Source organism: Gadus chalcogrammus, chromosome 18 (assembly GCF_026213295.1).
Source record: "Gadus chalcogrammus isolate NIFS_2021 chromosome 18, NIFS_Gcha_1.0, whole genome shotgun sequence".
In the NCBI taxonomy this organism is placed as follows: Eukaryota; Metazoa; Chordata; class Actinopteri; order Gadiformes; family Gadidae; genus Gadus; species Gadus chalcogrammus.
In genome coordinates this window covers 5,955,776-5,969,116 of record NC_079429.1, presented here as the reverse complement: position 1 = coordinate 5,969,116, position 13,341 = coordinate 5,955,776, and the positions used below count along the sequence as shown (strand labels likewise).

Sequence of the window (13,341 nt, the reverse complement as noted above, 5' to 3'; positions counted from 1 at the left end):
TCACGGAGATAAACCTCGCGGGTCACGTGACTTGCAGGGATGCTGCGAGTGGTCCAGCGGTGCCACATTAAGAGACCCTTTCCCCAAATAAGAGTGTCTTTTACTCCATTAATTCAATAAAGGTTGAAATTAATTAATTACTTCATTTACTTTATTTTATTTTATTTTCTTATGCAATAATTGGATCATATTCATGTGCATCTGAGAACAAACGCAAAAAAAAAATGTTTTTATATAAAAATATCTAAATATATTATTGACAGAATAATCACTTAACAAAAACACAAACACCTCCTCAGATCTCACAAATAAACCTTTGCCAGCACGCAGAGAAGCATTAAACAAACGGCCAAGTGTTGAATCAGAAGGCCACTACTACAAGGTTCTCTAGGGTTTTTCCTCTCCAAGAAGCTTCAATAGCTCCTTCACGCTTCCCCAAGCTGCTCAGGGTTAAACCAGGACACATGGCCTACGGCCAGCTAGCCATTTTAGAAGCACGGAACTCCCATAATGTACACAAATTACTACCAGAGCATAGGGAAAGAAGTTGCTTTTTTTTATACATAAAACAACCACGTTGGCCTCATTAAAATGTCCCTGTGCTGTTCATAACAAGCAGGGCTTGTGTTAGTAGGCCTAGTAGGCCTTGTTTGTTGGTAGGCCTTGTGTTAGTAGGCCCTGGTTAGTAGACCTTGTGTTGTGATTAGATTAGATACAATTTTATTAATCCCTCACAGGGGGATTAATAATCTCTCTCTCTCTCTCTCTCTCTCTCTCTCTCTCTCTCTCTCTCTCTCTCTCTCTCTCTCTCTCTCTCTCTCTCTCTCTCTCTCTCTCTCTCTCTCTCTCTCTCTCTTTCTCTCTCTCTCTCTCTCTGATGATAATATGTGGGCCCCTGAAACATTGAGGTCACTGAGTTCCAGTGAAAGAGGATTTCACCTCAAATGACCCGATCCAAATGTATCCACATTTTTGTTGTGGGTCTAGTGGGACTAATTAAATAAACAGTGAAACACATGTAGAAAGTATATTATATATATCCAATCTGACTCATCCAATCTTAACTAGCCTGGTCTAGTAGCCCAGTGTAGTCTAGTTTTATCTAGGCTAATCTAGCCTTATTGAATCTAGTCGAATCAAATGAATACATCGAGGCTAGTCTAGTGTAGTCTAGTGTAGTCTAGTCTTGTGTTGTCTAGACTAGTCTAGTCTTGTGTAGTCTAGTCTAGTGTAGTCTAATCTTGTGTAGTCTAGTCTAGTCTAGTCTACTATAGTCTATTCTAATCTAATCCGACCTAGTCTAATGTAGTTTTACAAATAAGCACGTTATTGTGATTGGTGTGTGTGTGTGTGTGTGTGTGTGTGTGTGTGTGTGTGTGTGTGTGTGTGTGTGTGTGTGTGTGTGTGTGTGTGTGTGCGCGTGCGTGTGTGTGCGTGTGTGTGTGTGTGTGTGTGTGTGTGTGTGTGTGTGCGCGTGCGTGTGTGTGTGTGTGTGTGTTTGTGCGTTAACCCTCTCTCAGTGCTCCTTATCCCTGTGCGCAGTAAGGGGTTAAAATGAGCGCAGTGGAAAAAACGAATAGATCCTGCCTTGACATTTCTGCCTCCTTCGCTGTGCCTGTGCTTGTATACAGAGGAGCTCTCTACCGCTCTCTCTCTCTCTCTCTCTCTCTCTCTCTCTCTCTCTCTCTCTCTCTCTCTCTCTCTCTCTCTCTCTCTCTCTCTCTCTCTCGGTCTCTCTCTCTCTCTCTCTCTCTGTCTCTCTCTCTCTCTCTTAGCTATTCCAACCATCCTGATGAGCCGCGGGGCAGACCAAGAGGTGGTTGGGGGTGGTGGTGTTGGTGGCGGGGGGGGGTGGATTTCCCCATTCCCTCATGGGAGGGGCCTCATTCAGATGTGGGTGTGGCCAAATGAGGAGAGGTGGTGGGAGAGAGTCAAGTGGGTGTGTCTCAAAGGGAGGGGGAAAAAGTTCTGTGAGAGAAACAGCCAGCGGCTGCTGCTAGACTCCTGGGGCTGCTCTGTCTGTTGTGGCATTCACATCCCAGCACCCATGTGGTAACATCCAGCCGCGCTCCGCCTCCCTACTCACTGGCCACTGGAGAGAGACAGAGAGAGAGACAGAGAGAGAGAGAGAGAGAGAGAGAGAGAGGGAGGGCAGACTGTGAAGAAGCAGTGAGGTAACTCAGAGAGCACATGAGTGACTGAAGGAGACAAGTGAGAAACAAGTGGAAGAGAGGGATAGAAAGCACCGGAGAAGAAGAGGAAAAAGAAGGAGAAGAAGAAGTAGAAGAAGAAGAAGTAGGAGAAGACAGCAGGAGGCTTAACAGAAAGAAGAAGGTGAGACATTTTTCTTTACAAGAAACCAAAAAAAAAAAAAAAATATATATATCTATATTCTCTAAAGAAAAACTTTTCCTTTTTTTTCCACCACAGTTACGTTCTAAAAAGTTCCCCAAGATGGCAGCCGTGGAATCGATGGGGCTCTCCAGCCTGGGCCAGTCGGAGCCCCAGACTCTCACCGAGATCTCTGACGACGAGATCAACCTCCAGGCATCGGAGGACGAGGAAGAAGAGGCCGCCGGGGTTGCCGAGAAGGAGTCCGCCGAGGAGGAGTTCGTGGCAGAGGCGGTGGCGGCGTCGTCCGGTGATGACGCGCTGAAGCTGGACATGCCGGTGAACGGCGTGATGGTGCTGTCCCTGCTGGACAAGATCATCGGCGCCGTGGACCAGATCCAGAAGACCCAGACCGGCCTGGAGGCCCGGCAACAGGACATGGAGCGCTCCGTCAACGGCATCCAGGGGGAGCTGGCAAAGCTGGCCAAGAGCCACGGCAACACGTCCAACAGCGTGAACAAGATGATGGAGAAGGTGCAGAAGGTCAGCGTCAACGTGAAGACGGTGCGCGCCAACCTGGAGAAGCAAGGGGGGCAGATCCGCAAGCTGGAGACCAACGAGGCCGAGCTGCTCAAGAGACGCAACTTCAAAGTCATGGTGTACCAGGTGAGAGGGCGTGTCACCCTGTGTGTGTGTGTCTGTGTGGGAGTGCGTAACAGCTGAGCCACAACTCATCGACTCGACATGAGTAACAGCATAACAAAGATAACTGTGATTGCGTGTGTGTTTGCGTGTGAAATTGAGTGCATATTTGTTCGAGCTGCATGTGAATGCATGTTTGTGATAAGTGCCAGCAAACCTGATAAAGAGTTTGGAATGGGTGTGGCACGATCCAAAAAAATAAAAAGTGTGGTTTTCATTGGGAGGGACTGAGGGGAAATGAGAGATTCCAGGGGTTTGTGAACTTGATTGAGTGGGCGTTGCTCCCTGACCACTTGAGGAGCGGTCTGGGATGTGTCACGATGGAAAGGTGGTCTCAGTGAGCTGAAAGAGGGGCGAGGCAGTGGCCAAGAGGCTGGGGCCACAGGGCCAGGAAGAGGGCTTCGTCCCGGTCTGGGCCAAGAATGCCCAGACACCTCACTGGCTCAGAACCCCGCTCTCTTCCCTCTTCCAAATGCGTTATCAATTACATCCCACACATAAAGGTTGTGCTGATCCTTTCAACTGGCAGTCAAATCAAAGCACAAGATGCTTCCTCTTGACGTTATTTGCCACATCCTCTTCATCTCCTTATAGTTTGAGACACTAACCGTAACTCATGGTCCACCATCGCTTGAAGAACCCGGTGGAACATTTTTAAACGGAGATGGAAACTACTCAAGGGCCTGCACTGCAAACAGTTGGTTAAAAGAGGACTTGAATCAGACATTTACATTTTCCTCTATGTATGTGTGTGTGTGTGTGTGTGTGTGTGTGTGTGTGTGTGTGTGTGTGTGTGTGTGTGTGTGTGTGTGTGTGTGTGTGTGTGTGTGTGTGTGTGTGTGTGTGTGTGTGTGTGTGTCCGTGTGTGTGTGTGTCCGTGTGTGTGTGTGTGTGTGGGTCTGTGCGTGTGTGTGGTTCCATGTGTGTGTGTGCGCGTGCGCGTATGAGAGCGAGGGAGATTAAGGGGAGTCCTAAATTCTGGGTCTTTTTTTAGCCTGTGTGTCTGCAGTGTGGTGTGTAAGTAATAGCTAACAGGCTCTCTCTGCACACACAGTGGCCTGAGAGAACGTTCAGAGTTTCCAGCCCTGAGTCAGACACCATGGCTCGCACAGACCTTTCTCCTGCCATTTCTGTCTCTCTCTCTCTCTCTCTCTCTCTCTCTCTCTCTCTCTCTCTCTCTCTCTCTCTCTCTCTCTCTCTCTCTCTCTCTCTCTCTCTGACTCACTCTGGTGAGAGTTGGACTGATATCAAAGACAGCAGGATTTTACGTAACTTGATTTTTCAATAGAAATTGTTGTGTATAATTCTAATCTAACCCAGACACACAGAGGCACATTTGTGTGAGTGCGTGCACAATCACTCACTCACACACACACACACACACACGCACACGCACACACACGCACGCACACACACACACACATACACACACACAAACACACACACACACACTCACACAACCCACACCTGGATGTCTTGTGTTGGCACAGCAACAGATAATAGAGGGCAGATGATGTTCAGAGCAGAACGAGAGACGATGGAAGACTCGTCTCCGACTCCACTCAATGGAATTCGATGATTGGGGGATTTCTCAACGCTGAAAGGCCATAAATCGCCATTTTAATTAAAAACTGATAACATCTAGGAGCTGAGCTCTGCACGTTTCCACCCAATGTCGTTTTGAAATACGATCGAGAGAGCAAAACAATTTTAGGTTTTTAGTCAACAAGTTTTGGGTGAACCACCATCATTGTCCTAGAGAGTTGTCGGTTGGCTCATGGCCACCTTCCACTCAACCAATCAGACGCCGTTCCTTTGATACTTCCGTGCTCTTCGCTGTGGCTCCTCAAGGCCAGGCTCCTGTGAAAACCAACACGAGACGGCCAAAGCCTCTGTGACACAAAGCCGTGAAGTCCTGCGCTGTTTTCACTCGGGACTGCTCGTTGCCACATACATACTCCGCAGGCTCATTAGTATGCACGGTTTGCTCTTCTATAGACCCACATCGCATACATTATCCAGACCGTAACCTTGGATGGAGAATTCCTTAAGAGAAAATGTACGGATCATGTGCTTGATTTCCTTGTAGGTTGTGCTTTTTTGTTGAACACCTAACTGCCTGTTTGTGACACAGGCGCAGAGAGGTCAGATTAACACCGCTTGCAGAGCGACACACAACGCACGGTAGAAAAACGGGCATCACCAACATACCAGGAACTGTTTACTTGGTGTCAACTTGTGAGAAGCACTTTTAATCTAAGTGGCATTTCAAGGCCACCGAAGACTTAAACTCAGGCATTTAACGCTTTTCCACAAGCGCTGCCTCAGAGTACTGCAGTAAATATTAGTATACTCGTAAATCTTACCGGAGCCTGATAGATTCAGCTAGAATGAAAACAGATGGATCAGTCAGAAATAAATAAGCATCTATTTATATCCAATAAATAAACAAATAAATAAAATTGAAGAGAAGAGTGCATCGAATAAATGCCATAGTAACCAAGAACAGAGGTCACCATGGTAACATAACATAGCACAACATGTTGTTCTCATCTCAATTCCCCTTGTGTTACTCAGACCTTTCCCAATGCAGCGTCTTGGTTTCTGTAGTTGGAGGTTTTGAGGTGTGAGGTGTGATTCAGAAATTCCTGAAGCTCTGAGCTCTTAAAGTAGTAGAAAATGAAAGGCCCCACCAAGGCCCCTCCAGCTGATAGCTCAAAACACACGCTGGTATCTCAAGTGTATTTACTGCCCAGAAGGGGTAGTTTGCTAGCACAGGAGCGCTTGGTAGCTTTGGTGTGCAGCACAAGCACTTTGTCTTCTCTTTATTGCTCCTGCTACCAGGGGGGGGGGGGGGGGGCTCTCTCTCCGCAAGCCTGGTCCAAAGACCATCCTCTCCCTCTGCAAGCCTGGTCCAAAGACCATCCTCTCCCTCTACAAGCCTGGTCCAAAGACCATCCTCTCCCTCTGCAAGCCTGGTCCAGAGACCATCCTCTCCCTCCGCAAGCCTGGTCCAGAGACCATCCTCTCCCTCCGCAAGCCTGGTCCAGAGACCATCCTCTCCCTCTGCAAGCCTGGTCCAGAGACCATCCTCTCCCTCTGCAAGCCTGGTCCAAAGACCATCCTCTCCCTCTGCAAGCCTGGTCCAGAGACCATCCTCTCCCTCTGCAAGCCTGGTCCAGAGACCATCCTCTCCCTCTGCAAGCCTGGTCCAAAGACCATCCTCTCCCTCTACAAGCCTGGTCCAGAGACCATCCTCTCCCTCTGCAAGCCTGGTCCAAAGACCATCCTCTCCCTCTACACGACTGGTCCAAACACCCTAGCTGCATCAGCCTTGTAGCCTGGGGAAGCAGTGGCTGCAGCTAGGCGTGCTAACAGCCATGCTACACTGAGATAAATATGTATCCGATGCATCCTACCTCATCCATCCTATTCAACTTTATCTAGGATAACAAGCCTATGACAAGTCTGCTGTCTCCTCTGTGGAGTGTCTGTGATTGTGATCCAGGGCATTTCTAGGAGCTAATCCCTAGATTTAGTCTGGGGTCTGGAAGTTTCGTTATACAGATGAGTCTCCATATGTTAGCCGTGCCTGGTGGCCAACTAGAGCCGAAGGGAAGCCAAGGATCTCCGTGTAGATCCATACCGGAATGTGACAGCTCCATGACCGTTTGTGTATATGTGTGTGCGTGTGTGTGAGTGTGAGTGAGTGAGTGAGTGAGTGTGTGTGTGTACGTGCATGAGTGCGTGTGCACGTGTGGGTGTGTTTGCGAGAGATCACAAGACAGAAGAGAAGCTTGTTAAAGGGGCTGCCAAAGGATAACAGGGAGATAGTAGGAGTTAAGGGTGTGTGTGCGAGTGAGGGATGGGAGAGGTGTGAGGGAGGGAGGGAGCGAGGGCAAGAGAGCAGAAGTGTGGGAGAGAGAGGTTGGGTGATTTGGAGAGACGTCTCCTCCATCGTCTCGTGAATGGTGGAATTAATGGGTGTGTCCAGCAGCAAAGAACATGGTCCATATTTGGACAGCTGATTCACAGCATAGGCATTTACCTCACTCTGTGCTGACCCCTACGCTCTCCTCTTCTCCTCGCCTCTCTTCTACTGTCCTATCTTCTCCTTACTCCTCCTATTCTCTCCTTCCCCTCCTTTGCTCTTAACTTCTCCTTTCCTCTCTCCTCCTCTCCTCTCCCCTCCTCTTATCTCCTCTTCTCCCCTCTACTCCTCCGCCTCTACGTTCCTCTCCCCTACTCTTATCTCCTCTCCTCTTCCCTCCTCTCCTCTCCTCATTCCTCCTCTCTGCTCCAGTCTTCTAAAACTCACCCTGCCATAACACTCCTCTATGATCAATTCTCGATTGTATATAATCTGTTCACATTAACTCGCAATGGTATGCAACTCATTATGTGTCCTTTGTGCTATAAATACCTCACTCCTATCTATCAACTTTCACTTCTTGCCAACATTTTTCTCCTATGATTTTATCGGACTTGACTTTTCTATTATTTTTTGCATTTATGTTAGCATGAATTCCTCCTATTCCCAAGCCGATTGGTCCGTCAACAATGTTCAGAAGTTTGTTACAGTAATGAGGATCCATAACTGCCATCTGGTAGACACATTCAACCTTCAGCAGGTACTTGGGATGGTCCCAGTTAGCCTTATCTTGTTTGTCTGTTCGCTCATTATTTACTGAGACGAGAAAAGAGTTAGATAGAGGGGCACTGTTGGTACACGCAGAGCTAGCGTTCTCCGGCGAAACACGCCAAGGTTGAACGAGCAACGGTAAGAAATGTTGAAATAGGAGCTTAACAATTCAAACAAATGCAAAACATGTAAGGCGATTGCTGTTGGCTTAGGGCGACATTTACTGTAGCAGCTCAAAAAACGATGAAAGGGGTGTGTTCCACTCATCGTATTTGATTACCATGGGATCAGTTTAGATGATACAATACATATTTAGCACAGGTCCATTGCTCAGCCAAGGAATCATTTTGGAATGACGTGATGTCTTGTGTGCGGCTAAGATGGAAGTTTATCTTTAATGGTTGTCAGTATCTATTACCTCAACCGGTTTCATCCCAGCCTTGGGAACATGAGCAGTGATTGTGTGAAGGAGTCATTCATCCGGATATGCTGCTGTTCCTCCATGATGACTCTTCCTCTCCAACCCTAACAGCACCTGTTGCCCACACAAAGACACAGTGAACTCTGAGAAACAAGCCGGCTGTCTGTGTTGTTTTAGATATTCATACAAGTTCTCATCAGACACAGGAACGTAATTCTGTCTTCACAAAAGGCCCCAAGAACAATAAAAGCGCTTTAAATCATGACGTTTAAATGATTGAGAAGACATTTCGCCCTCCCCGTGCATGGGAACCACATAACATTTAACATGTAAATCAGCCACAGCGATATTCCTCCTTCTCAGAGTACAGAGGACCTTATATGGAAATGTGAGCGAGGTCGTTCCTGTTCTCCCCGCGCCGTTTACAAGCTCCTCTGTGTACGACTGTTAAGAAGAATTCCCTCTTCTCGCACTGAGCTGGAGCCACGACGACTTTTGCATGAGTAGTGTGTGTTCACGGCCTCAGCGAATACATCATTGGTTTGTTTAAGGCCTTGTTGTTGACTAAGTGAACAGGAAGGGACAGAGGAAAGGCAGACAGTGTGTGTGGCTCACAGGGTAATGGAAAGGGGAAAAGAGAAGGAAAAATCGGAGAGAAGTGAGAAGGGAGAGGAAGTTCGAAGGAGGGGAAAACGAGGGGATTGGCCGACAAGCCGGGTAATGAGTGATGAAACAAAGGAGGCCATGAGGCGGGGGGGAAGGCCGTGGGCTGGAGGTTCTGGGGGGCTGGGGGTCCGGGGGATCATCTAAAAGTAGCAACTATCACATACTTGTTTGATTGTGAGAAGGAAAGAGCCTTTATGAGAGAGCGTTCTGGGCCAGTTTTAGTTTCCTCCTGTGGCCTCAAAGCCTCCACTCCAACCAAGGTTCCACTACTGCTTGACATTGCTTAACACTTTCACTTACTGGTGCTTTTTTGTCCATTTAACAGTTTCACTTACTGGCTCGTTTGTCCGTTTAACACTTTAGTTTACTGGCTGTTATGTCCATTTAACACTTTTGCTTACTGGTGCTTTTGTCCATTTAACACTTTCACTTATTGGCTGTTTTGTCCCTTTAACACTTTCACTCACTGGCTGTTTTGTCTATTTAACAGGTTCCCTTCGATCTGACTGGTTATTTTGTCTATTTATCAGTTGCACTTGAACTTTAGCTATTTTGGCCATTTAACAGTAACATCGTTTTGACTTCTCATCTGAACTAAATTGGAACGATAGCTTCAAACTGTAAGACCATGCAGGGTAAACCTGCGATCATGTGACTCACTCTACACTAAATATCCCAAAATGGTAGAGCCTTTTTTCTTCTAACCCCAAAGTTGTTTCCGCATGAGTCAGAGTTTGCTGATGACTCATGTGCAAGGGCTCTCTACAATAAAGGAATTACTTTTCATCCATCAGATGATCTCCCCAATCATATGATTCCAAATTCGATTCCTGCAGGGATGTGGCAAACGTTTTATCAACCGAGCATAGAGAAGCCTTTATCCAAGCTCACGTCAGAGGTTTTTCTAATAACCCTTAAAAAATAGCCATAATAACCCTTAAAATCAAAGTCCATCGTTGACATCCGAGCTCCTGTAAAACGTACAATATTTGACGTCAGTACTAACCGAACATAATTTGTCGATAAATATGAGTATATATCATCATGTATTCATTGGACATGAGTTACTGCAGCTTATTAGTGGCAATTCTTCTGTGCCAACCGACATTCTTACAGGGGGATTCTAAACATACTAATACTTAAAAAATTACAAATTAGTCAAGTCGAAACTGCGACATGGCTGAAACAGAGATCAGAGAAGTCGCCTCAAGAAGTGATACTGTATTAGGCAAATTGGAATATAATAATAGTTGATCAATATATGATTTCAAAACAGGCTGTCCACATGACAGGGTGGCGAGGAGTAAGAGCAGGGTGGGTTCCTTCGCCAGGGGCGGCTAAAAGGAAGAAGATACTTTCCTTGCTGTCCCATAAATCTCTCCATAAACACCGACCTCTTTCATTGTTATTGGAAAGAGCAACAAGGGGTTGCCACGGCAACTGCCGCTGTCGCCTCCCACGGCTGGCCAACCCAGTGGCTGGCCAAGCCGTGCGCGCTGAACTGTACACAGACAGAGAGCTATGGAGGCACCGAGGAACATAGTGAGAACTATGGAGGCACCACATGGACAGAACTATGGAGGCACCACATAGTCAGAAGTATGGAGGCACCACATAGACAGAAGTTGAACTATGGATGCACCACATAGACAGAACTATGTATGCACTGGGGAACATAGACAGAACTATGGAGACACTGAGGAACATAGACAGAAGTTGAACTATGGAGGCACCACATGGACAGAACTATGGAGGTACTGAGGAACATAGACAGAACTATGGAGGCACCGGTGAACAAAGACAGAACTATGGAGGCACTGAGGTAGACAGAACCCTGGAGGCATGAAGGCAGACAGAAGGCACTGGGGCAGAGCCACAGCTGCCAGCAACTGGCTACTTTGTCCCATAACAAATCGAATCCTTTTCAGAAGACCTGGGATGAACTTTGCACAAGATGGAGAGGGGGAAAGAAAAAAATGTTGGGTAATAATAACAGCTGTTTGAAGAAATAAGCCCTTTGAGGTGGAATTCCCACTGTGTCAGTATGTGTGTGGGTGAAGGTACATAATCTTTATGGGTTTGCATTGGAACAGTCCTAGTTTCCATGAAGAAACCATCACACAAGGAATTGATCATTGTTTCAGGGTACTCGAGTGTGCGTGTGTGTATGCGTGTGTTTGTGGCAAAAAACTATTTTTAAAAATACTGCCTTATCTGATTATTAAAATGTTTTCAAGATATGACTTGAGTGAGTGTGTGTGTGTGTGTGTGTGTGTGTGTGTGTGTGTGTGTGTGTGTGTGTGTGTGTCTATCCATCCATGGTCGGAGAGGGGCCAATTTTTACTCTGTAAAGCAGAAATAAAATAAATAAAGAGAAGTGATCAAAAGCTGCTTTGTATAAAGTCTGTCTCTTTCTTTCATTGCATCTTTCTCTTTCTCTCTTTCTCTCTCTCTTCTCTCGGTTTTCATCTTTTCTTGGCCCGTCTGACCATGATTAAAGGGGAGGCACTTTGAACAGTGAAACTGAGCTCACTAACAAGCAAAGATCTCTTCAAAGTTAACTTGTGTTGCACTGTAGACTCCCAGGCGAGGCTCCCCCTCAGACCCACCGCCAACGTTCCTCCTTATCTGTAAACCAAGGGAGACGCAGTTCGAGGAATGCTATTATACTAATGATTCATTGTCAACGCTGCCTTTGTTCGACCTAACCACATAGCTTCCTTCCTTAAACCTGCTGTAACGCGGTTCATTGCTACACTCCACCTAGTTGGCTTTCGCTGGGCTCTCCCGAAGCCAGGGCACGGGGCGGTGATGTCAAAGCCGATTTTGTTTATCGCAGAGGTTGGGTAAAGCGAGACGGAGGAGGATGTGTAACGTGCTGACATGAAGGAGACCTCCCTGAGTGCACGTGGTGATGGGTGGTTTAACCTGTGCGCATTGATTACTCAACGTACAACAGGTGTGCAGCCTCACCCTGCCCCAGAGAGCAATCAGTCTGACTCGGGCCAGGTGAGGCTGCTTAAGCCAGACATCAACCACACACATTCAACGTTGACAGTTTATAGGCCCAATTCCATTTCTACCCCTTACCCCTTCCCCTTACCCCTTACCCCTTCCCCTTACCCCTTACCCTTACCCCTTCAAAACAAGGGGGAGGGGTAAGGGGAAGGGGTAAGGGGTAGTTATGGGATTAGGCCATAGTATCCTTTCTTAAACCTACCTAGTTAATCCTACCTAGATAGTTTGGTTTCTTAAATCAGCCTATATTGTTTCCTCTTTGTTTTGCCAATGGGTGTTTCCCTCAATTCATCCCTCACATACACATTAGTCTTATCTTTGAATGTTTAAATCATCCTTAGGAGGCATATTTTATCAAGGAGGAGCTGCTATTGTGCTTCTCAGGAGGTAAACTATAGATATGATACATTCTATATAGATATGAAATATACAGTATGATTATGATACAGTATAGATATGATAGGAGGTACAGTATAGATATAATGCATAAAGTGTTGATATAATATGAGGTACAGTATAGATATGATAGATACAGTATAGATATGACTGGAGGTACAGTCTAAATGTGATATCTCACACCAGAGCACAAACCCAGGAACCAGCTTGCTGCAACATCACTACTGATCATGAGGATTCCCTGTGGACTTCCGGGATTGGTTGGAAAATCCCACTATTACGTGTGTGTGTGTGTGTGTGTGTGTGTGTGTGTGTGTGTGTGTGTGTGTGTGTGTGTGTGTGTGTGTGTGTGTGTGTGTGTGTGTGTGTGTGTGTGTGTGTGTGTGTATGCGTGTGCGTGCGTGCTGTATATGTTTATGTTTGAGTGTATATTTAAATAAGCTATAGTGTTCATGCAGGCCCTTTCCCCCGCCTCTTAACACACACACACACACACACACACACACACACACACACACACACACACACACACACACACACACACACACACACACACACACACACACACACACACGCACACGCACACGCACACACACACACATACACACACACACACACACACACACCGGCATGCACATAGCTAAGTTTTTCCACTGTGGAAGTTAGAGGGAGGTCTTGTTTTTGGGCTGAACCAGGAAAACACAAACAGAGATGGGTGTGTTAAGGGTTCCTCTTGAACCTTCCCTCCCTCCTCCCTCCTTTCGCCTTCCTCCTTTCTCCTCCCTTCCTCCTCCTCACTCCTCATTATTTCACCTCTCTCTGTTGACGCTCTCTCTATCTCCCCGTCACCCTTTCTCTATCACCTTTGATCTTCTCTCTCTCTCTCTCTCTCTCTCTCTCTCTCTCTCTCTCTCTCTCTCTCTCTCTCTCTCTCTCTCTCTCTCTCTCCGGGTAAAGCAAGTACAGACACATGTATAAATGGTTGATGAGTGGTTGGTCTGTGGGCTGAGGTTGGAAAGATTCCACAGCGTGGCTCATGCCGTGCCCACACACACAGACAGACACACACACACACACACACACACACACACACACACACACACACACACACACACACACACACACACACACACACACACACACACACACACACACACACGCATGT

The 13,341-nt window shown here is 46.8% G+C and overlaps 1 protein-coding gene across 1 annotated transcript in view; it reads left to right on the top strand.

The window, feature by feature from the left end:
- Window positions 1-1,993: 1,993 nt before the first annotated feature.
- Window positions 1,994-13,341, top strand: part of cavin1b (caveolae associated protein 1b) — an 18,539-nt gene continuing 7,191 nt past the window's right edge. Inside the window, exons 1-2 of the mRNA XM_056577064.1 lie at window positions 1,994-2,334; window positions 2,431-2,997. Coding sequence (XP_056433039.1) covers window positions 2,455-2,997 — 543 coding nt within the window. The 5' untranslated portion in view covers window positions 1,994-2,334; window positions 2,431-2,454. The remainder of the gene's footprint in view (window positions 2,335-2,430; window positions 2,998-13,341) is intronic.